Source organism: Grampus griseus (assembly GCF_964374135.1).
Source record: "Grampus griseus genome assembly, chromosome: 5".
NCBI classification, from domain to species: Eukaryota; Metazoa; Chordata; class Mammalia; order Artiodactyla; family Delphinidae; genus Grampus; species Grampus griseus.
In genome coordinates this window covers 56,923,453-56,948,969 of record NC_138998.1, presented here as the reverse complement: position 1 = coordinate 56,948,969, position 25,517 = coordinate 56,923,453, and the positions used below count along the sequence as shown (strand labels likewise).

The following is a 25,517-nucleotide window of genomic DNA, read 5'->3' as shown; positions in this document are numbered from 1 at the left end:
GTATGAGCTGTTTGTATATTGTGAAAATTAAGCCTTTGTCACTTACATTGTTTGCAAATATTTTCTTCCTGTCTGTAGGTTGTCTTTTCATTTTGTTTATGGTTTCCTTTGCTGTGCAAAAGCTTATAAGTTTTATTAGGTCCCATTTGTTTATTTTTGGTTTCAGTTCCATTACTGTAGGAGACAGATCCAGAAAAATATTGCTGTGATTCATGTCAGAGTGTTCTGCCTATGTTTTCCTCTAGGAGTTTTATGGTATCTGGTGTTACATTTAGATCTTAATCCATTATGACTTTATTTTTGTATGATGTTAGCGAATGTCCTAATTTCATTCTTTTACATGTAGTTGTCCAGTTTTCCCAGCACCACTTATTGAAGAGACTAGCTTTTATCCATTGTATATTCTTGCCTCTTTTGTCACATATTAATTGACCATAAGTGTGTGGGTTTATTTCTGGGCTCTCTATCCTGTTCCATTGATCTATGTGTCAGTTTTTGTGCCAGTACCATACAGTTTTATTTACTGTAGCTTTGTAGTATAGTCTGAAGTCAGGGAGTGTGATTTTTCCACCTCCATTCTTCTTTCTCAAGATTGCTTTGGCTATTCAGGGTCTTTTGTGTTTCCATACAAATTTTAAAATTATTTGTTTCAGTTCTTTGAAAAATGCCATTGGTAATTTGATAGGGATGGCATTGAATCTGTAGATCTCCTTCAGTAGTATTGTCATTTTAACAATACTGATTATTCCAATCCAAGAACACAGTATATCTTTCCACGTGTGTGTCATCTTCAATTTCTTTCATCAACATCTTATAGAGTATAGGTCCTTTGTCTCCTTACGTAGGTTTATTCCTAGATATTTTATTCTTTTTGATGCAGTGCTAAATGGGATTGTTTCCCTAATTTCTCTTTCTGATAGTTTATTGTTAGTGTACAGAAAGGCAACAGATTTCTGTGCATTAATTTTGTACCTACAACTTTACTGAATTCATTGATGAGCTCTAGTAGTTTTCTAGTGGTGTCTTTAGGATTTTCTATGTATAGTATCATGTCATCTGCAAACAGTGACAGATTTGCTTCTTCCTTTCCAGTTTGGATTCCTTTTATTTCTTTTTCTTCTCTGATTGTTGTGACTAGGACTTACAAAACTTCGTTGAATAAAAGTGGTGACAGTGGGCATCCTCGTCTTGTTCCTGATCTTAGAGGAAATGCTTTCAGCTTTTCACCATTGAGTATGATGTTAGCTGTGGGTTTGCCATATATGGTCTCTATTTTGTTGAAGTATGTTCCCTCTATGCCTACCTTCTGGGGAGTTTTTATCATGAATGGATGTTGAATTTTATCAAAAGCTTTTTCTGCATCTATTGAGATGATCATATGGCTTTTATTCTTCAGTTTGTTAGTATATATCACATTGATCAATTTGCAGATATTGAAAAGTCCTCGCACCCTTGGGATAAATCCCACTTGATCATGGTGTATGATGCTTTTAATGTATTGTTGGAGTCAGTTTGCTAGTATTCTGTTAAGGATTTTTGCATCTATATTCTTCAGTGATATTGGTCTGTAATTTCCTTTTTGTGTGATATTTTTGTCTGGTTTTGATATCAGGGTGATGGTGGCCTCATAGAATGAGTTTAGAAGTATTCCTTTTTCTGCAATTTTTTGGAATGGTTTCAGAAAGATAGGTGTTAACTTGTCTCTAAATGTTTGGTAGAATTTATCTGTGAAGCCATCTGGTCCTGGACTTTTGTTTGTTGGGAGTTTTTTAATTACTGATTCAATTTCAGTACTTGTAATTGGTCTGTTCATATTTTCTATTTCTTCCTGGTTCAGTCTTGGGAGATTGTACCTTTCTAGAAATTTATTCGTTTCTTCTAGGTTATCCATTTTATTGGCCTATAGTTGCTCATACTAGTCTCTTATGATGCTTTGTATTTCTGTAGTATCAGTTGTAACTTCTTCTTTTTCATTTCTGATTTTATTGATTTGAGCTCTGTTTTTTTTTCTTGATGAATCTGGCTAAAGGTTTTCAATTTTGTTTTTCTTTTCAAAGAACTAGCTTTTAGTTTCATTGATCTTTTCTATTGTTAGTCTCTATTTCTTCTCTGATCTTTATGATTTCTTTCCTTCTACTAACTTTGGGTTTTATTTGTTCTTCTTTCTCTAGTTCCTTTAGGTGTAAGGTTAGATTGTTTATTTGAATTTTTGCTTGTTTCCTGAGGTAAGCTTGTATTGCTATAAACTTCCCTCTTAGAACTGCTTCTGCTGCGTCCCATGGGTATTGGATCATCCTGTTTTTGTTTTCACTTGTCTCTAGTATTTTTTGATTTCCTTTTTGATTTCTTCAGTGATACATTTGTTGTTTAGTAGCATATTGTTTAGCCTCCACGTGTTTGTGTTTTTGCAGTTTTTTCTTGTAGTTGATTTCAGTCTCATAGCATTGTGGTCATAAAAGATGCTTGATATGATTTCAGTTTTCTAAAATTTACTGAGGCTTGTTTTGTAGCCTAGCATGTGATCTATCCTGGAGAATGTTCCATGTGCACTTGAAAAGAATGTGTATTTTGCTATTTTCAAATGGAATGGTGTGTGTGTGTATATATATATGTGTGTGTGTGTGTGTGTGTATATATATATATATATGTATGTGTGTGTATATATATATATATATAGATATATATATATATATATATACCATTTAAGTCCAGTTGGTCTGATGTGTCATATAAGGCCTATGTTTCCCTATTGATTTTCTGTCTGGATGATCTGTCCATTGATGTAAGTGGGGTGTTAAACTCTCCCAATATTATTGTTTTACTGTCGATTTCTCCTTTTATATCTGTTAACGTTTGCCTTACATATTGAGGTGCTCCTATGTTGGGTGCATATATATTTACAGTTGTTATATCTTCTTAGATTGATCCCTTTATCATTATGTAATGTCCCTCTTTGTCTCTTGTAACAGTCTTTATTTTAAAGTCTATTTTGTCTAGTATAAGTATTGCTACTCTGCATTTCTTTTGATATCCATTTGTGTGGAATACCTTTTTCCATGCCCTCACTTTCAGTCTGTAAGTGTCTCCAGATCTCATATGAGCCTCCTATAAGCAGCATATATATACGTCTTGTTTTTGTATCTATTCAGCCACTCTGACTTTTGATTGGAGCATTAGTCAGTTTACTTTTAAGGTAATTATCAATATGTATGTTCTTACTGCCATTTTTTAAATTGTTTTGGATTTGTTTCCACAGGTCTTTTTTCCCCCCTTTTCTTCTTTTGTTCTCTTTGATATGAAGACTATCAGTTATGTTTGGATTCCTTTTTCTTTTTTGTGTGTATATATATTATATTATAGATTTTTGGTTTGCAGTTACCATGAGGTTTTCATATAACAGTCTGTATATATACATGATTGTGTTAAGTTGCTGATCTCTCAATTTCAAATGCATTTTTAAAACCCTGAATACTGTTTTTTTTTTAATTTTATTTATTTATTTATTTTTGGCTGTGTTGGGTCTTTGTTGCAGTGTGTGAGCTTTCTCTAGTTGCGGCGAGTGGGACTACTCTTTGTTGTGGTGCGCAGGCTTCTCATTGTGGTGGCTTCTCTTGTTGTGGAGCAGGGGCTCTAGGTGTGTGGGCTTCAGTAGTTGTGGCACACAGGCTCAGTAGTTGCAGCTCAAGGGCTCTAGAGCGCAGGCTCAGTAGTTGTGGCACACGGGCTTAGTTGCTCCGCAGCATGTGGGATCTTCCCTGACCAGGGCTCGAGCCCACATCACCTGCATTGGCAGGCAGATTCTTTAACCACTGTGCCACCAGGGAAGTCCCCTGCATACTGTTTTTGATATCATATTTTGCATCTAATTGTTTTGTGTATCCCTTAACTGCTTATTGTGGATACAGATGATTTTACGAATTTTGTCTTTTAACCTCCTTACTAGCTTTGTGTGAGGGTGATTTTCCTACCTTTACTTATTTTACCAGTGAATTTTTCACTTTGTAATTTTCTTGTTTCTAGTTGTGGTCTCCTTCTCACTTAGAGAAATTCCTTTTAACATTTGTTGTAAAGCTGGTTTGGTGGTGATGAATTCTTTTAGCTTTTGCTTGTCTGTAAAGCTTTTGCTTTCTCCATCAAATCTGAATGAGAGCCTTGCTGGGTAGAGTATTCTTGGTTGTAGGTTTTCCCCTTTCATCGCTTTAAATATATCATGCTACTCCCTTCTGGCCTGCAGAGGTTCTGCTGAAAAATCAGCTGATAGCCGTATGGGACTTCCGTTGTATGTTATTTGTTGCTTTTCCCTTGCTGCTTTTAATATTCTCTCTTTATCTTTAATTTTTGTAGTTTTGATTACAGTGTGTCTTGGTGTGTTCCTCTTTGAGTTAATCCTCTATGGGACTCTCTGAACTTCCTGGACTTGGATGACTGTTTCCTTTCCCAAGTTAGGGAAGTTTTCAGCTATTATATCTTCAAATATTTTCTCAGGCCCTTTTTCTTTCTCCTTTCCTTCTGGGACCCCTATAATGTGAATATTAGTGTGCTTGATGTTGTACTAGAGGTCTCTTAAACTGTCCTCATTTCTTTTCATTCTTTTTTCTGTTCAGCAGCAGTGATCTCCACTACTCTGTCTTCCAGCTCACTGATCTGTTCTTCTGTATCATTTAGTCTACTATTGATTCCTTCTAGTGTATTTTTCATTTCAGTTATTGTATTCTTCATCTCTGTTTGTTTATTCTTTATATTTTCTAACTCTTTGTTAAAAACTTCTAGCTTCTCACTCTGTGCAGCCATTCTCTTCCAGAATTCTTTATCTTTACAATCATTACTCTGAACTCTTTCTCAGGTGGATCGCCTATCTCCATTTCACTTAGTTCTCCTTCTGGGGTTTTATCTTGTTCCTTTGTCTGGAACGTATTCCTCTACCCCCTCATTTTGTCTAAGTTGCTATTTGTATTTTTATGTATGTGGTAGGTTAATTCTATTTCTCGACCTTGGAGAAATGACCTTCTGTGGGAGACGTTCTATGCATCCCAGCAGTGCACTCCCCTCTCGTCACCCAAGCTCTATGCTCTAGGCTGGTCTAGAGGCTTGTGCAGGCTTCTTGGTGGGAAGGGCCAGTGCCTGACCACTGGTGGGTGCAGCTAGGTTTTGGCCCTCTGGTGGGCAAGGCTGTGTCTGGGGGTGGCTATGGGCTCAGGAAGTCTTTAGGCAGCCTGTCTGCTGATGGGCAGGGCTGTGTTCCCACCCAGTTAGTTGTTTGTCCTGAGGCACCACAGCACTGGTGCCTGTAGGCTGTTGGGTGGGGCCAGGTCTTGGTGCTAAGGAGCCAAGATGGCAGTTGCCAGCAGCAGTGTTCATGCATTTGAACGTTCCCCAATATGCCACTAGTGTTTATGTCCCCATAGTGAGCCACAGTCATCCCCCACCTCTCTCCAGGAGACCCTCCAAGACCAGCAGGTAGGTCTGACCCAGGCTCCTATCAAATTACTGAGCTTGCCCTGGGTCCTGGTGCACATGAGATTTGGTGTGTGCCCTTCAAAAGTAAAGTCTCTATTTCCTCCAGTCCTAAGGGACTCCTGCAATTAAGCCCTGCTGGCCTTCAAAGCCTAATGCTCTGGGGGCTTTTCTTCCTGGTGCCGGACCCTCAGGCTGGGGAGCCTGACATGGGCCTCAAACTCTCACTCCTGTGGAAGAATCTCTGCAACATAATTTTTCTCCAGTTTGTGGGTTGCCCACCCAGGAGGTATGGGATTTGACTACATTGAGTGTCCCCCCCCCTACTTGTCTTATTGTGGTTCCTTCTTTATGTCTTTAGTTGTAGAAGATCTTTTCTAGTAAGTTCCAGTTTTTTCCATCAATGGTTGTTCTGCAGATAGTTGTGATTTTGGTGTGCTCGTGAGAGGAGGTGAGCTCGGGGTCTTTCTACTCTGCCATCTTGGCCGTTCTCCTGAAATCCAAGTTTTGATGTGAAATTTCACATCTAGGATGAGGGGGAGAAAACATGACTCTTGGCTAGACCTGGCCTATAGGCCACCAATTTGCAGCCTTTGTTTTAACCTGAAGTTACTCCAGCTCATTTGACCACAGAACTCTTTGTCCCTAAAACACTTTTTGAGGAAATGCTACCACACGTCATTAGCCTGCCCAATCCTTCAAGGAAGCCCCATCATAAGGTCCCTTCCTACACCTAGTCCTCCTTCCCTGCTCCAGTCCTCTGACCTAAAGTATGCTCCAGTTACTCTGGATGTGTGATAAATTACTCCAGCACTTGTGACTTAAAACAACAATATTTATTTTGCTCAAAAATCTGCAATTTGGGTAGGGCTCAGAGAGGATGGCTCATCTTGGTTCCACTATGTGGCTTGAAGGCTGGTAGCAATGGTGAGGGGTTGGAATCATCTACAGGCGCCCCCAGTCACGTATCAGAAGGCTTACGCTGGTAGTCACCCAAAACCTTAGTGTGGTAGATGGCTAAAACACCTACAGGTGGCCTTTCTTTGAGGCCTGGGCTTCCTTCCTACATGACAGCTAGATTCCAAGGGTGAGTGGCTAGAGAGTAAAAGAGAGGGAGGCAGAAACTGTACCACCTTTTAGGATGTAGCCTTAAAAGTCACAACAGTTCACTTCCATTGCATTCTGTTTGTCAGGGCAAGTGTTCAAAGACAGGGCCACAGATTCCACCATTTAATGGAGTGTGGCAAAGTTCTGAAGAGGCTGGGGGACCGGAAACACCACTGTAGCCACTTTTGGAAGATGCAATCTGCCCTAAAAGGAAAGAATAAATATCTTGAATTCCAGATCTTTTATTTACCAATAATAGGGTGATTTTGAGCAAGTAAGTTTATTTCTTTTTGCAATATTTATTCACCTTCTCTTGAATTGCAGTTACCTCTATTTTTATTTTATCATTGGACAGTGAGCTTCTTGAGAGTAGCATCAACATCTAGGTGTTTTGTTTTGTTTAATATTGCTATGATGCAAGCACAAACATATAGTTTGGGTTTAGCAAATATTTCTAATGCCTTATTTTATAAAGCTGGTAGGGAGTTTCCTAGTGACTTTCCCCACTTGGAGACATGGCTAAAGGAGAAGAAACCCCTTTGGAACAGAGTCACATTGCTTGTAGTTCACTGTTATTCTGTGCCTGTCTCAGCCTAACCAGTGTTGTGGTTGGGCTGGCCCTTGTGTTTCTTACTATGATTGCAAGATGCCCTCAGCAATAACTATCAGGAAACTTTTAAAGAAAAATAAACGTTTATTACTTACAGGTCCTAGAAATTACATGGCACAACTGGGACCACACAGCAAAGTCACAGGTAGAGAGAAAGAACGCAAGCATGGGTCTAGGGCTGTCCTTTTATTGGGTTTGAGAGTGGGGGCCTAGGGTTTCAAGGGCCCACTCTTTATTGGTGAATTTAAAGCATAAGAGTGGGAATTTAAAGCTCTGGAAGAGAAAAAAAAACAATCCTCCCAAATGGTCAGTTGTCAAAGAACTCTAAAACAAAGGAGTCTGGGATGTAAGGTGCGGGGGGGTGGGGGGGCACAGCTTGGCCCTTTATCTAGTCTTGTAGCTAGCAATGTGTTTATTCGAGATAGCCAACTTTGAAGAGGATGCCATCTTTGAAGCGGGTGCCTCTTTGAAGTGGATACCTCGGCAATCAAAGCTGAAGTCGGGCGCTTGCTTTACAGGAAGAAAAGCTAACAGGGCTCACACTATAACTATCCACCTGCCGCTTCCCTCCTCACATGACTTGTTGCATGGAACATGAGACAAGGCTCAAACCCAAGGGCCCTCCCCATGTCCCCAAGCCTGTGGTAAAGCAGCCCTGTAGTCTCCTGCCCTTAGCAGCCCAGAGAGCAGCCAGGAGACCTACAGAAAATAAGTAGCCTCTGAGAAACTGGCCTCACAAAACCTTACTCTCAAAGCAGCAGCAAACAACAGGCTTAGTCTCCAAACCTCATTTCAGGGCACTTTTAGGGCAGCTCTTCGTTATGAATGCAAATACCACCGGAGCTACAAACAGGATCATGTAAAATTCTGGCTCTGCAAAGGCGTTCATTTGCTAATGAATACCCTAAAAGCCCTTTCAAAAATGACTCCTGCCAATATGGACAACAGGCTTTGTTCATTGTTCTTTAATACTCCATTCCTCCTTGCCACTTGCTAGGTGAAGAAGAATAGAAAGCAAAGAACAAGAAACTCTCTTAGATTCTCTGTTAGAAACGGCTCTTGGTTAGTCTGCTCAAGCTTTGTATTGCATTACCTCCAGCCTCCTGTGCCCGTTCCTCTCCTTCCCATCACTTCAACTTTTCCTCCCCACATTTCTGCAGCTAACAAGCTGGCATGTTGTTTGGTGAGAGCCTCAGGCTGTTTGCCCAGGTGCCTGCTAACACTGGCAGTGATGACCAACTCCATTATACAGGGAAGCGTATCTAACCCAGAGGCAACTGGAAAATCTCTGTTGAGCGCTAGTACCAATATTTTTGTTTTTCAACACTTCTGAACCACACAGTTTACAGTTTGTGGGACTGCATCCTCTCTCTATCCTGGGAAATATTTTTTTTAATTTACAAATATAAAATAACATTCATTGCCAATTCCTTAGCTCTTATGTTACAAATTCTAAGCACTTTACATACGTTGCCTCACCTAATCCACACAACTGCTCTAAGAGACTTTTTACATTTTACAGACCAGGAAACTGAGTTAGAGAAGTGAAGTAAATTGCCAAAAGTCACGTGACAAGGAGCACAGCCAGGACTGCAGCCTGTTCTACCTGATGCCAAAGCCTGTCTGTTTCCTCCCCTATACTGTTTAGCTTGAGAAAGGTACCTGCATGACAGATCCATTTCTTATCTCATAGAGATTTTATTAATTTTGAGCCTTCCTGTTTGATTCAATAAATCAGTTCATTAATAACACTGCAAACAAAGACGCTCAGGCTTGTAAGAGACCATAGAATTCGTTAGGTCAGACTGACCTGTGAGTCGTCTGTAGAGCACTCCTCACACGGGTCATTGTGTCTCTGAAGATTTCTAATGCTGGGGAGCCCATCCCTCTGAGGAAGAAGAAGCCCATTCTATTTTCAGGCAGCTTCATGTTGTGTTTGATAAAAATCTGTCCCAGGCTTCCCTGGTGGCGCAGTGGTTAAGAATCCGCCTGCCAATGCAGGGGACATGGGTTCAAGCCCTGGTCCGGGAAGATTCCACATGCTGCAGAGCAACTAAGCCTGTGCACCACAACTACTGAGCCTGTGCTCTAGATCCCACGAGCCACAACTACTGAGCCCACGTGCTACAACTACTGAAGCCCACGCGCCTAGAGCCCTGCTCCACAGCAAGAGAAGCCACCACAATGAGAAGCCTGCGCACCGCAACAAAGAGTAGCCCCCTCTCGCTGCAACTGGAGAAAGCCTGCATGCAGCAATGAAGACCTAACACAGCCAAAAATAAATACATAAAATAATAAATTTATTTAAAAAAAATCTGTTCCCCAGAACTGCCACCTATTCATCCTAATTCTGCTGTCTGCAAAAACAAGGCTAAACTGCTTGCTCTGCGCTCAGCACCCCTCTGAGCCTTGCTTTACCAGGTGAATTGCTTCATAAACAGGCTTACTCCTGCCCAGCCACTCTTGCCTGAAGAGACTCCAGTTTGTCAATGACCCTCACTACATGGGACACCCAGGACTTACACCCAGAACTCAAACTAATTCTGACCAATCAAAATTCTATCCTATCCCTTGGACCTAGAGATTATCATACTAAGTGAAGTAAACCAGACAAAGACAAATATCATATGATATCACTTATATGCAGAATCTTTAAAAAAAAATGATACAAATGAAGTTGGCTACAAAACAGAAACAGACCCACAGAGATAGAAATAAACTTATGGTTACCAAAGCGGAAAGAGGGAGGGAGGGATAAATTAGGAATTTGGGATTAACATATACACACTACCATATATAAAATAGATAAGTAACAAAGACCTACTATATAGCACAGGGAACTATACTCAATATTTTGTAATAACCTATAAGGGAAAAGAATCTGAAAAAAAATAGCTATATATGTATGTCTAACTGAATCACTTTGCTGTACACCAGAAGCTAACACAACACTGTAAATCAACCGTACTTCAATTTTTTTTTAATTAAGTTTGAAAAACATCTTTGATTGCAGCCTCAGGTGGAATATGTTCTTTGGCAGCCACATGGAATCCTCAACTAACACTGAGCTGTCAGTCAACAAGTGATGTGAGTGGGGACATTTCAGCCACTCTTCACCAGCCTGGGCTACTAGATCCAGGGAAATGAGGTCCCTAACTCATCTGCACATAATTTCACTTCAACGAAAATTGTTTATTGTGGCAAGTACTTTATCCAAACTTGCATAGTGATTTTCATTCCTCACTTTGCAAGGGATACTTTCTTTTCTTTTGCATATGCAGAATGGGTTGGTTGGTTGTTTGGTGGGTTTTTTCTTTTTTTTTACGTTTTGATCCAGTGACAGTTAATCAATGGATATCTAAAGCGGCAAAAGGAAAGTCAGACTCCTCACAAGCAGAATTGACATTTAATCTCACATAGATCAGTTCCTTCACAACACAACCCCAGGTTGTTTCTAAGCAACTTATGTTTGACCCACAAAATTGAAAGGAACTCTATTTAAACTCAAGATAACCAAAATAGACTGGTGAATGGGAGCTGATAATATGCTGCTATCCCTTAAAATTCCCTGGTTCTAAATTAAATTGCTTATTTTCTTATTCTTTATATTTTAATTAATATTTAATTTTGTCATGGTTCTTATAGAAATTTTTATATACTAGTTTTACAATCAAAAAGTGAAAGGAGGGCTTCCCTGGTGGCGCAGTGGTTGGGAGTCCGCCTGCCGATGCAGGGGACGCGGGTTCCTGCCCCAGTCCAGGAGGATCCCACATGCCACGGAGCAGCTGGGCCCGTGAGCCATGGCCGCGGAGCCTGCGCGTCCGGAGCCTGTGCTCTGCGGCGGGAGAGGCCACAGCAGTGAGAAGCCCACGTACCACAAAAAAAAAAAAGTGAAAGGAAAATGTCAAACATATTTTTAGAGAAATGTTTTAAAGTATATAATTTTTGGAGATCAGTGAACGGGCTAGAAGCCCCTTTCCAAAAAAAAAAAGTGATCCTGGACTATGATCTCCCTTCCCCCTTATTCTGATCTTCTGAGTTAATCTGCACAAAGAAGCCTGAGCTATTATTGAATGAGCTCAGTCTTCTCACTTTACAAATGATAAAAAATAATCTACAGATGGGTTTAAATGACTTGCTCAAGTTCACAGGGTTAATGGCAGCTGCTAGCACATACCTCTTTTCTTCCAAACGACTGGTCGAGAATATGGGTATTGGAATTCAGAGAGGTAAGAGATTGCTGTAGTGTAGGGTCTTTGGAGAAAACATCATGGAGGAATTGAAACTGAAAAGATGTAAGCTTATTTTAAGCAAATCTTACTTTTTCACTAAAATAATACATGCTAGCAATAGAAGATTTGGGAAATGCTGAAAAGTACAAGGGAAGGTGATGGGGCAAATTCCTCATAATCCCAACTCATGAACTCAGTACCGTGGGTGCATTTCTCTATAGTCTTTTTTTCCTCACACATTACTTGTTTTCTATCATTGTGATCATATTACATATCAAGGAACATTATAAATCAAGGCCTATTCCATGTTGTAATAAACTCTTCATAAATACCATTTTAATTGCCACATAACAGTCCATTTTTGCAATAATCTTCTTAACCTTGCTCTTATTTTTGAATAATTAGGCAGAAAGGAAAAATTTAACTGAAGAGGGGAAAGGTATCTAGAAGAGGGTATGTACTGATATATACAGAAAATTAAAACACCAAAATACTCACAGATGTGTATTTGAGCTTTGAGGTTATGGGTGATTTTTGTTTCATTCTTTATATTTTTCTCAATGGTACAAAAGCACTAGTAAGCACACCTACTTTTACTGAGCATTTACCATGTGCTTTATGCCACAGACACACTTTCTCTTTTAGTCCTAATAATGACTAACCAAGACCACTAGTCTATCTTCATTTCAAGGATAAGGAGAATGCGACCTGGAGATATTAAGGGACTTGCAGAAGGCCAATGATGGAGCCAGAATTTGTTCCCAGGGTCATATGAGGAGAAAGTGTCTGTTCTTAACCACTATACTGCACAGCCCAAGTTTTTAATGAATATCTACCATTGTTATAATCAGAAAGCTATTTTAAAAATGCAAATGGATTGCAAATAATAGCTCTTTTCTGGTGTAAGCAGATAATTTATTACCTAGAGAGTGTAAAAAACAATCCACCAGCGTCCCAGGACAGCTAAGAAAATCATCAATATGTAAAATCTCCTCCTTCATGTCTAAAACGTTTAAAATTCAAATATGTTTCAGGTTTCTCTGAAATTGATTAGGAATAGAAAAGAAGCAGTGTTAATTGCACTTAAGTGAATGAAGTCTGGATTCTGAGACCAGATGAAAATTGATTGTGCTAAAAGTAGTCTTCTGTAATTAAATGAAACTGTGCCGTGCACTTTAATTAGTCAGCAGAACTTATTCTAAGTGGTAACAGTCAGTCCTGGTGCATCTCATGAAATTAGGGCCTGACAGCTCCACCTCAACTGAGGTTCTCTTTCCACAGCAGTCTTATTTATTCATATACTGCTCTAATTTGAAACTGCAGGAAAGGTGACTTTTGTAATAGAGATGTACACATTACAAAATGTTCCTCATTCTTTCATTCAAAAGACTTGTAATTGCTTTAGATTACGAGGAATCTCACTAAGGGAACTTAACTACCTTAGAAAGTACTTGAAGTCTTTGGCATTTCACATCACCCATCAGGGGGCTTCAGAAAGTCAGTAAACATTATAAAATTCACTTGATAGATTTCTTTTTGTTTCTAGGCAGACAAGCTCAACCTGCATTCTTGAAAAGCTATTCAAGAAATTGTCTCCTCAGTATCTAAATGTGCAGGAAAGATAATTTTTCTTTTTATTATTTTTTAACCTTTCTTTAATTATAAAAAATATATACTTATAGAAAATTCAGGAAGTACGGAAGAGCAAAAAAAGTGAGAAAAACATCACCCGTCATCCCTTCATTCAAAGACAGATTACTCCTAACATGGTAGGATATCTCCTTCTAGTGTTTTATCTAGCTGTTGTATATCTGAGATCATTCTGTTGGCACAATTTGGTGTTCTACTAGAAAGACTCTTTGAAAAAGAAATTTTGAATATTATTCCTAACCTTAACCTGGGTAAGTGGTATCCATTCCATGGGCTTCTAGCATATCAGACACAGATTATCCAGATGCCTGCTGTCCTGAGCCTTTGTTGAGGGAAGGCCTCTACTGAAGGGACAGGACCTGTATCTGGGGTAGGAATGAGTATTCTGGACATAATAAAGAAGGAGAACAAAAAGTACTATTTATTAGTTAGTAGCCTGGGATTAATCACATTGGGCTGGCCCTTTTTCCCTGCATGTGTGTATTCAGAAGAAATAAGCTTATAATTATCATTCGGAGCAACTTTGAGGAAGAGGTGCCACCACAGAACAGCCACCACCCAGGCATGAGGGTGGAGTAGAGGGTGAGACTGGGAGGATTAAAAGATAAAGAACAACCTTTGATTGGATGTCAACAAGTCACAGAATTTAGAATCACAGAAATTGAGATTTGCAGAGAAATTGGATCTCAGACTCAGGTGTTCAAGGAATACCCATCTCTTTGTTTTCTTTAAGGAAAATAAAGTGGTTTCCAAGCATCTCTTTTACCAAACCAGGTAACAGTCTTAGGCACCAAATATGGAAGGCTTACGTGGTACCAGAAAACAAGGACAGAGCCTCCATCCTCTTGTCTGTCCTGCTGACTGCTAACAGCCAACCAAGCCCCAACTGGTTCCTCAAAATCCATTTTCTCTCTACTTCTCTGCCATATGAGGATCAGAGTTCCTAGCACACCCTCTGCCATCCTCTGGGAGGTCGGGCCAATTTGCCAAGGAAATACCTAAAACCTAAGCATCATCTCCCACTCCTCTCAGAACCCACCACCCTCCTTCTCTTTTCCTGCCCCTGCAAATTCCCCCTCCTCTCTTAAGTTCTTTATGATACTTGCCTCTTTTTCCTCCCCCGCCCCCAGGACACCTCAAGTACTCTCTTCAGGCTTAGTAAAGTAGAAGCCAACCAGGGACAGATCTTGAAGAAAAATTCTGCCTCAGTCCAGGAACACATACTTCCCCTGAAGTAAAGGAGAGCTAATGGCCTGGTGTCCCTTTTGGAAGAGTTGAAAGTTATAAAGAGGAAAACACAAAGCAGTATTTTTCAAAAAATCATCCTGCCATAGAAAAGACCTTGAAGGGCTTCACTGGTGGCGCAGTGGTTGGGAATCCACCTGCCAATGCAGGGGACGTGGGTTCAAGCCCTGGTCCGGGAAGATCCCACGTGCTGCGGAGCAACTAAGCCTGTGAGCCACAACTACTGAGCCCACGTGCCACAACTACTGAAGCCCGGGTGCCTAGAGCCCATGTTCCTCAACAAGAGAAGCCCGCGCACCACAACGAAGAGTAGCCCACGCTCGGTGCAACTAGAGAAAGTCAGCTCGCAGCAACCAAGACCCAAAATAGCCCAAAATAAATACATACGTACATACATACACACCTTGAAGAGGTCTCAGTCGAGTTCACGCCCAAAGCTGTTCTCCTTCATTCTTTAGCACCAGGAAGCCACGTTTGCCATAAGGTGATGAGCATGAGCTTAGAATCCAGACTGTGGTTCAGATCCTGTGCAATCCCAGCTTTATGACCATAACCCTCTAGACTCAGTTTTCTCCTAGCACAGTGCTTGGCACAAAGTAGGATCAACCAATGTTGCTTTCCCTTGTCCATGGCCAGCTGCCCCCCCAAGTCACTGCCCAGCCAGTCCCAAAGCAGTTGCTCTAGTTCCTCATAGCCTAGGAGCAACTCTAGGAGAGACTGCCCTTCCTAAAATGTGTGCCTGGTACCCACACTTGAAACTGTTCAAGGAATGGATTTATAGCTGAATTTGGTTTATGTGATCCTGGTTCCTCAGATGGTAACTATTTTCCTCCTGGAGAAAGTCAGAACTAATCTAGTTTGACACTTTGAGCACTGAGTGCCCTCCAGAAGCTCTTCAACCATGAGTATCATTGGATGTGGCTAGTTTGAACACTTTATTCCTCCTCAGAACTCATTTTTATCTATGAGGAAAACTGTCTCTCTGGAAATAAACCAAATTATATAGCATGTTCTTAAATCTCTCTCTCTTCATTTTTCCTGTCTCCTAGTCAGATACAGAGTTTTGGGATAAGATGCAAGCAGAATGGGAAGAAATGGCCCGGAGGAACTGGATATCGGAGAACCAAGAAGCCCAGAACCAGGTTACAATCTCAGCTAGCGAGAAGGTGATCATTTTTCTTCTTACATATGCTGACCAGTTTTCTCAACCTCTGTGGATCATATTTTTATAAATTAGTTGATAACTATTTTGTGAAAAAAATTCCAAGAATTAAACACAATTTCATGTCAATCTGACCTATAAGAAATTCTGGCACGTGAAAACAGTGTAATCTTCCAATGCGTGAAGGCAGCAAAGCTGGAATGGAATACCCTTATTTTTTTTATCAATGTTAAGACAGTTTGGCAGCCAACCAGAGCTTGGCCAGTTACTGAACTAACATTGAGGGCGGGTTAGAACAAGAACTGGGCTAATCCCACAATGCCTGAGCCACGTCAGTAAGCTGACAGAAGTGATATCATTGGGCAGGGGGGTAAAAAGGGGGGCTTAGGGCTGTATTTCACAGGTGGTCTTTATGCAGCTAGCAAAGATCTCAGTGGAAAAGATACACTTCACACAACCAGGTCAGGTCCCAAGGGGATTCCTCAGAGATATTCCCCTGAGAAGAGCCCCAGCAAATATGTGAGTACAGTCAGCAGCCAGTCCAATTACCCATGAAGTCCCAGTTGCTCTAGGGTTTATGCTTTTAAAAGCACTGGGGAAAAAGAAAACACTTGAGAAATAAGTTTAAATGACTTGAAAGAAAGAGATGGAAAGATTGAATTTTCTTTCACAGGGGAAACATAAATATATAAATGTTTATGTTATGTTTTTTGGTGGTAGAGGAATTCTCAGTCATACTCAGTTCTGGATACCTTCCATGTTATTTAGTTCAACCCAACAAATTTTACTGTTTGCTCTAGATACTGGGGACTGTGATGAATAGTCTCTGATCTTATGGGATTAGCATTCTATGTAGTCATTGAAATGTCCTTCTTCTTCCTCCAGTATTCTCTGTCCCACAGTAGGTGAGGCAAAAATCTCATAAAATCAGATCAACCATCTCATTAAAACTAATTAGGTTAATTTTCCACAAAGAAATCGAGAGTGAGAAGAGAGAATGTTGATGCAGAACATCAGTCTCTGGGCTGTAATCCATGCACCAGAGCTCCCCACTCCCAGGGCCCCATATCCCTAACACCACTACATAAGCTGGTCATACCCTATGGATTTTGACAAAGAGTTTTGTCTTTCTAAGCACCTATGGAGAGTGAAGGTCTCCATTTGATGTATTTAAAAACCTTAGTAGCATCATCAGCAGACCTAGCTTATTTGTATCTATCAAATTGGAAGGATTTTATGACAATCTCTGCTACTAAGGTTGCAACAAATAATATCTCTGATACTTCTGATGAGAGTCTGTCAGGACATACTTTCTCAAAAACAATTCAGCTACATATATCAAGGGTCTCAAAATAGTTCATAGCCTTTAGCATAATAAATCCTTCTAGAAGTCTATCCTAAGGTAATAATTACATGCAGACAAAGATTTGAGCATGAGGCTTTCACTGTAGCTTTATTTATGATAACAACAACAACAAAAAATTGGCAGTAACCTGAATGTCCATCGAGAGGATTGATTAATTTTTAGCATAATATAAATAATTTTAATAACTAAAATTAAGTGGGGCTTAAGCTACAAACCTGTATATATAGTATGAACTTATTTAACTTATATACTCAGAAAAATATTAGAAGATTATTTGTACATTCTGTATTGTTTAAATTTTTGCAATAAAAGATCGTAACTTTAAAGCATACATTCTCAGTGGAGAGATACAGCCCCCCAATGGGACAAAAACTGGTTTGAGGAGTAGAAGGTGAAATAAATCTTAGATATTACAATGGTTTGTAGCCCTCCAAAGGGCCACTGTATATAAACAGATGTGCAGTATGTGGTATTAACATTTCAAGGAAGTGAGTGGCAGCACTTAGCAAAAATATGTCCCAAAAGTCAGTATTTTAAAAATCTTGTGGGGAAATGGCTAAAACAAAAAGAACAAAAGAAATGCCAGAAGGAAGACAAACTCCAGAATATTAGCAGTGATCATATTTAAGTCATGACATTATAGGTAACTTTTTGTTTCTTTTCATATTATTCGATAACAAAATAAGATTAACATTTACACAATGAAAATGTACCACAGTCAAAATAAGGGGAAAAAGAGCAATTTATACTTAATTGAAATTAATCAAATAACTTAAATAAAATTAATTGAATTCAAATTAAAAAAGAACTGACTGAGTATAACAATGAAGAGTGAAATCAATGGATCTGTGTTGGCCCCTCTGTGTTGTAGGGATATTACTTTCACACTGAAAACCCCTTCAAGGACTGGCCTGGAGCATTTGAAGAAGGCTTAAAAAGGCTGAAGGAAGGGGACCTGCCAGTTACCATCCTGTTCATGGAGGCAGCAATTCTTCAGGACCCTGGAGATGCAGAGGTGTCATTTCCCTTCATCCTGCCGGGCTTGGAAAGGGGCGGACAGAGGGTGACAGAGAGTTCTGCTAGGTGGCATTTTCATCAAGTAAAGTTTCCCAAAGGAGTTAACGTGGCTAAGCCTGATATGTGTTTGAAAGTTACAAATAGGTACCTATTTTCTAACCAAATCTGCAGTGTCTACAGTGCCCAAAAATAAAAGGTGGAGACAGGAAACGGAAGACCAAAACTGCCAACCTAGAGGCTCAGCAGTAGTTTTCATGGGGCAGAGTATGAAATCATACTCTGTGTCTAGAGCAACACCGTATCTCACCCTTGATTTACTCACTCAGCATTTATTGAGCACCTATTGTGTCCCGAGAATTGTGCCAGGAATTGGCTTAAATTTTTTTTATAAATTTATTTATTTATTTTTATTTTTGGCTGCATTGGGTCTTCGTTGCAGTGCACTTGCTTCTCATTGCGGTGGCTTCTCTTATTGCAGAGCATGGGCTCTAGGCACCTGGGCTTCAGCAGTTGTGACTCACGGGCTTAGTTGCTCTGCGGCATGTGGGATCTTCCCAGAGCAGGGTTCAAACCCGTGTGCCCTGCATTGGCAGGCAAATTCTTAACCACTGCGCCACCAGGGAAGTCCTAAAATATTGAAGAGGTAGAAAAAATGGACCAGTTGAAAGGACAGATTTGTGATCTATCTGGAAGACAAGTAAATAAATCAATGTAGTATAATAAATGCAGTGTCAGAGTACGCACAGGAGAGCCAAGAGCAAGGGTTCTGACCCAGCCTTCCCCTCCAAGTGAATCCAAAGCTGAATTTTGAGGGAGAGAGGATTAAAAACTGCAGGGGAGTCCAGCTGTTTTTAAGAGGGAATGGTTTGTGGGTGGACAGAGGGACAGGAAACATTGGATCCATGGTGAGAAGGGGAGGAGACAGTGGCAGGAGAGGGGGGAAGAAGAGGTAGCCAAGAGTTGAACTTCATCCTGAAAGCCATGGGGAACCACTATGGGACACGATCAGATTCACATGTTAGAAAAGCCCCTTTCTCTGAGACATGAAGGGTGAGTGGAGATGGAGACTGGGAGACACCAAAGAGGCTTCTGCAATTTTATTTTGGTCCACTAATTTTCCCAAACTGCAAAAGCCTGTAATAAGACACTGGCAGGTATCAAATCTTCTTTTTTAGTTTGTAATTTTCAGGAAACATCGTATAGGGGGATATTCCCAGAGGAATTTGCAGAAATGTATTATATATGCAGTGCTGAGAAGGCAGTACAGAACAGTGGTTAAGCCTCTGGGCTCTGCTATCCTAACCATGTGGGTTCAAATCCCTGCTCTACCACTTGTTAGCCATGAGCCACGTGATCTGGGACAAGCCATTTAAACCCTCTAAGGTTCAGTTTCCTCACATGTAAAATGGAAATCACAATTATAACTATCTCATTGGGTGTCGTGAGGATAAGTTCATGCAAATAAAATGCCCAGTTTAGTGCCTGGCACATCAATGTTTAGCCTTTATCATTATTATTGTTTGTACTTAGTTTGTATAGAAAGAACAAGTAAACTAATTATTGATACTACTTAAAGCACCTAGTATCTTGTTAGTCAAAATGTTGACAGTGAAATGAGATTGAACTGAGAGTTGGAATTCTGAACCAAAATATTGGTATTTTTAAAAGATCTAAGTATCAATGTAGAAGAGAAAGTCATTGCGTTAAGAGGAAACTACAACCCTCCCAACAAACTAGTGTCATCTTACATTTCTAAGTGCTATGTGTTTTCATATATATTATATCATTTGACGCAACAACCCTGGGAAGTTTAATAAAAAGGTATACATTATTATCCCAGATTCATAACTGAGAAAATGAGGACACTTGGTAACTGATGGATCCTAGACCAGGACCCAGGGCTTCTCAATCGATGGAGAGCCCAACGCTAAGATAATGGACGATCTGTGAATGGTAAAAATGACACCACACCCAAAGGCTAGGAAGATGCCCCCAGAGAAAGACTGTTTCATCAATCTTTTCTTAAGAAGCATTCTAAGATGTATGAAAGGTGAAATCAAATTAGAAGCTGCTCTGTATATGTTTGAAAGATTTAAAAGAATCACTGATATTCTGGGGGGAGAAATACTTAGTATTTTTTTTATGAGTTTATATGGTATGTGTAATAATAACCCATGAGGGAAAAAGCCGATACAATTTTTACAGGACTTTAAGATGACTCCCTATGTTTTCATAGAGTTCTGTTTTAAAATGTTCATAGCATTGCTTCTCAAAGAAGAGAGTTATGCAAATCTTTTAAAATCCCTAAGACTCTGATACACCCCCAGCAAATCTGAGGACAATGTGTGTAAAGAGAGGCTTTGTTGATGCGTATTGCGCTTGTAATGGTGTAAGAAGTACTGTTCTTATAAGTACATAAGTAGAAATCTTTTATATTAAAAATTTTCATTCCAGATGCGGAAAACGTTATCTGTTTGAAGATATTCTTCACATTATTGACCATTGCAAAGGATTAGAAACAACGTAGAGGAACAGGGGAATTGGTTGAGGGAATAATGGGGTATCTGTTTAACAAAATTTAAATTAAAAAATATAAGGGAGATTTTATAAAAACATGAAAGTGCTGATAATGTAATATAAAGTGTAAATGTAGGCTATAAAAGTATATATACATTATATTGCATTTTATATGTGTTTTATGCTTTTTAACAATGATTATATTAAGTGGTGAACACATTGTAGCGGGGTTCGTTTTGTTTCCCCTAGTTCCTAAAGTTCCTGTTACCTCTTATAATAACTGCTTGACTTTCATTTATACAAACTAATTCTATTTTGTACATCTTGAGGTTCCTTATTGTAAACTTCAGACTACTTAGCTACATTTCTGAGTTATTTTTCTACCTCTTTTCCTGATAGATGCATCGTTTTATATATTTATCTTTTGATTTTAGGATACCTAATATCATGAAATCTCAGAAACTCAGAGGTTTCCATGAGCCACAGGAGAGAATAAATACTTAGAGTTTGTAAATAATGACGGAGAATCTTGACCCAGATGTCACAAGAGAGTTTGAATGAAGAAATGCGTGTGATGTTTTTCCCTTTTACAAGACTCTCACAACCGAGACAGGCTGCTCTGCACAGAGGGATCTGTCACATGTAAACGAACCAACTAAAGCACATGAGTGATTCTGCTTACTCTTGTAATGTTGACATCAGTTGTTTTTTGTAGGCATGGCAGTTCCTCGGGATAACCCAGGCAGAGAATGAAAATGAACAAGCAGCTATTGTCGCCCTCCAGAGGTAGATGAAGCTAAGTGCAAAATCATGGGCCTGGTGGACACCTGTTAATGGACTTCCTGTGGCTTCAGATTTGTCCTTTGACCCTTAAGTACACCGTAAAAATGTGACCAGGATAAGTGCCAAGATGCCACATATTACTTCCATTTAGCTCTGGAAAACAATTTATGAAGACATCGTGTTCTTCAATTGCAGTGTTTTACCAACTACAAATTGGCCTTCGTTGGCACAAAAGAGTCTATGTCAAAAGCAGTCATAAAGTAGACTCGTTGAATCAATAGTTCTTTTTAGCTTTCTAGCCTTTTGTGGCCTCTGAAAGTTTTCTTCAGGAAAAACATACTCAGAATAATCTCAATGTAATTTTAGTTCCATGTGTCTATGGAGAATCTCCTGAGATAGTTTCAGCATCCTGAGCCCCTGACTTAAGTTCTAGACTACTTTGGTGGGCATAGAATCACATCTTCCTTGATTAGAGCTCCTATTTAAACCCTGGGAAAATAGCCCCTACCAAATAGACTTTCACTTTCCCTACTCTTTCTTATAAATAAATAAATGTATATTTATTATACATCCATATATATGTAATCTCTTCCTAAAGAACTGATATAGGTTCTGTCTAGGGCTTGCTAAGCAGTCTTATCCACAGATCACCAGCATCGTCATCACCTGGGAGCTTGTTGTACCTGCACAACCTCAGGCTGCCCCCACCCCCAGGCCTATTAGATCAGAATCTGCATTTTACCAGATCCCCGGATGATTCTCATGCACATCAAAGTTTGAAAAGCCCTTGCCAGCGGCCAGTGGGGTAGCATGAGGGAGAGCAGCTGTAGCCCGTGCCTCCTAAACCCACATTAGTAGTTGAAACATGGGGAATTTCCCTCTCCTTTATGTAACACTGTACAGTCTTTCATTTCTTAACATCCAAATTTAGTTCAAGTCAGTTTGCTTTGTGGACAAGATACATTTAATATGTTGATAGTAGATCGGCATTAAAATAGTGATATTCCCTACTTCTCATTAGATAAACTAATTACTAATAAATTATATGCAGGATTAGCCTCATTTTCTATTGTTTTTAAACCATTTCATTAAAATTACCAAATCTAGCACTAATCAGGCTGAGTTTTAACTTTCTTAAAAATGTGCAGAGGTCCCAATTTTCATGCAGATAAATACGGTATTTCCAGAGACAACATAAACTTAGCAATGTTTTTGCACCATTTAATTGAGACCTCAAATTTTCTAAAGAACTGTTCAGACTCTGGCTCCAAAAAAAAAAATCTGAAATTGGCTTTTATTTTGCCTTCTTTCAGGTGCTTAGAATTGCAGCCCAACAACTTGAAAGCTTTGATGGCTTTGGCTGTGAGTTACACTAACACCGGACATCAGCAGGATGCCTGTGAAGCTTTAAAAAATTGGATTAAGCAAAATCCAAAGTACAAATACCTTGTGAAGAGCAAGAAGGGGTCTCCAGGCCTCACCCGGCGGATGTCAAAGTCTCCCGTTGATAGGTATCCTTCTCATTAAATTACATCCGAGTACACAATCACCTTCAGGGCAACTAATGAGCCTCGGTCCCCACCACCACCCATTTCAGGATGGTTTGTAGGACAGCATTCTGCTGGAAGAGCAGCACTGACCACAGAGATTGATGCCGAGACCAGAGCCAAACTTTGGGCAAATGACCTACATTGTGGACACTCCCAGACGTTTATCTGAGTACCGTATTTCAAAGCCAAATGCTCTGGACATATAATTAACCTAAAATAAGTTATAATAAATACCAATGTGCCAAGTTTTGTAAAGCCTGAGAATTAGGTGTGGGGAAAAAGGAAAGTCCTTTCTTCTGGGAATTTTGTTTCTATCAGCAATAAATCATGATGTTAAATTCTCACTCAAGCCTTGGTAAACTTAGCCCTGGGGTTTTCTACATTGTCATCATAGGGTCCATGGAACTCTCCTCATCAAGACCTTACTTAGCACAGTCTTATCTGTGTACAACAACATATTTCGTGAAAATCAGCAGGTATTTTTTAACCTACAATATTAATAGTCCTCTCATTAAGCTAAGATATTTTAAGCAAGATTTTTCCAGTCTCATCCCCTGAAACAGCAAACATACTAGTAAGTCACTTATGTTCAGACTATTTGGATTACAAATCTAACTTGTTTCCCTTGTAGCTCTGTTCTGGAAGGAGTGAAGGAATTATATCTAGAAGCTGCCCACCAAAATGGAGATATGATCGACCCAGACCTACAGACAGGTCTGGGGGTACTGTTCCACCTGAGGGGAGAATTTAATAGAGCAATAGATGCATTTAATGCTGCCTTAACTGTTCGGCCAGAGGTAAGTGCACAGCAAGAAACCATAAGATTCTCTGTTAAAAATAAGTTTTCACAGGCTACGTTTTGTGCATTTCTGCTGCACTTTATTTCCCTGCATCCAATGGTTTAAAGTGATCAGTACTGATATGCTACAGTGGCTGTTAATACTTAGATACCTAAAATAGAAACATGATTTGCCTGACAGCATCAAATAGTAGCTGCTCTTTGACGAATGAAAGTCATTTCAGAGGGTTGTCCATAAAGATTTTTGAGTAATTCACCTGTCGTGGCCCTTGTCCATGAACATTGGATACAGTTTTAGCTATCATCTTTCAGCAGGGAACAGGGGAATACTCTGTCATTGTGGCTTCTAGGGGTTGTTAGAGAGCTCTAATTTTGTCATCAGGACTATTCATTATGGAACCGCCTCGGGGCGACCTTGGCAAACGGAGACCGCAGCGAGGAAGCCGTGGAGGCCTACACACGAGCGCTGGAGATTCAGCCAGGCTTCATCCGGTCCAGATACAACCTGGGGATAAGCTGCATCAACCTGGGCGCCTACAGGTAAAGTACGGCAGCAGGCTAACAACCAAGAGCTACGCTCAGGGCTGAGGTTAAATAATCTGAAAGGTTGTTTCCCAGTAAAAATACCTCCTTTTGTAATCTCCTCTTGTTAAGAGTAAGTTTCAAACCTTCAGATCCATCATTGGGGCATCTTGTGAAATGTACATTCCCAGGCCCCTCTCCCAGAGATTTTGATTGATTGGGGCTTAGGATAAGTCATCTGCGTTTTTAACACCCCCAAGGGCAACTCTGAGAAACATGAGCAGTTCAACCCTTCATTTCCCAGGTAAGGAAGAAAAGAACCATGGCGGGGTGGGAACGAGGGAACTCAGCAGAATGACTCAAGAGGGTCTCAAGGCCAGTTTTTGGCAAAGCACAACCAAGAATTCAGGTTTTCTAAACCAGGGGTCCCCAACCCCCGGGCCGCAGACCAGTATGGGTCCGCAGCCTGTAAGGAACCGGGCCACACAGCAGGAGGTGTGTGGTGGGTGAGCGAGAGCGAAGCTTCATCTGCTGCCCCCATCACCTGCGTCACCGCCTGCGTCACCGCCCGCGTCACCGCCATCTCCCCACCCCCGGCTGTGGAAAAATTGTCTTCTACGGAGGCTGGTCCCTGGTGCCAAAAAGGTGGGGGACCGCTGTTCTAAACCTAATTTACCAGTAAAGTTAGTTATTAAAAGAAAAAGGAACAGATTTTTAAATGGTGGGTTTAGAGTTTGAAATGTCTTTCTCTCCTCTCTTGACCTCCTCATTATCATTCAGGTCTATATCCTCTGTCCCCCATCAATCAACACAGACCATAAATGACCAAAAGTTTGGGTGATTTTTTTCTTCTTTCTTTTCCTATTTTTTTCTATTTTCTAAACCAGGTATTACTTTCATAATTGGAAAAAAAAAAAGAAATTATTGTTAGTTTTAAACTCCACAAAAAATGTAAACCCTTTCTCATTCTCAGAAAGAGCCAGGCTCTTAGGATCAGACAGACTTGGGTTCAAATCATAGCTCTGCCATTTACTGGTTTTATAACTCTGGGCATATAACTTTGAGCCTCAATTTCTTCACTTTCATAAAAACAAAGAGGTAATAGTATCTATCTTGCAGGATTATTATTTTTTTTTTAGTAAATTTATTTATTTATTTATTTTTGGCTGCACTGGGTCTTCGTTGCTGTGCATGGGCTTTCTCTAGTTGCCGCGAGCGGGGGCTACTCTTTGTTGCGGTGCGCGGGCTTCTCTTGTTGCGGAGCACGGGCTCTAGGCACGTGGGCTTCAGTAGCTGTGGCTCGAAGGCTCTAGAGCGCAAGCTCAGTAGTTGTGGCACACAGGCTTAGTTGCTCCGCGGCATGTGGGATCTTCCCGGACCAGGGCTCGAACCCGTGTCCGCTGCATTGGCAGGTGGATTCTTAACCACTGTGCCACCGGGGAATCCCCCTTGCAGGCTTATTGTGCAGGTTAAATGTAATTGCCTAGCACAGAGCAGATGCTC

The 25,517-nt window shown here is 40.2% G+C and overlaps 1 protein-coding gene across 7 annotated transcripts in view; it reads left to right on the top strand.

Moving 5' to 3' along the window:
• Positions 1–25,517, top strand: part of PEX5L (peroxisomal biogenesis factor 5 like) — a gene marked incomplete at its 5' end in the record, with an annotated part of 182,541 nt that overhangs the window by 151,388 nt on the left and 5,636 nt on the right. For all 7 annotated transcript variants that reach the window (XM_082655225.1, XM_082655226.1, XM_082655223.1 and 4 more), the window contains 6 exons: positions 15,348–15,464; positions 17,698–17,841; positions 21,076–21,146; positions 22,457–22,654; positions 23,325–23,490; positions 23,875–24,032. In XM_082655225.1, the coding sequence (XP_082511351.1) occupies positions 15,348–15,464; positions 17,698–17,841; positions 21,076–21,146; positions 22,457–22,654; positions 23,325–23,490; positions 23,875–24,032 (854 nt within the window). The remainder of the gene's footprint in view (positions 1–15,347; positions 15,465–17,697; positions 17,842–21,075; positions 21,147–22,456; positions 22,655–23,324; positions 23,491–23,874; positions 24,033–25,517) is intronic.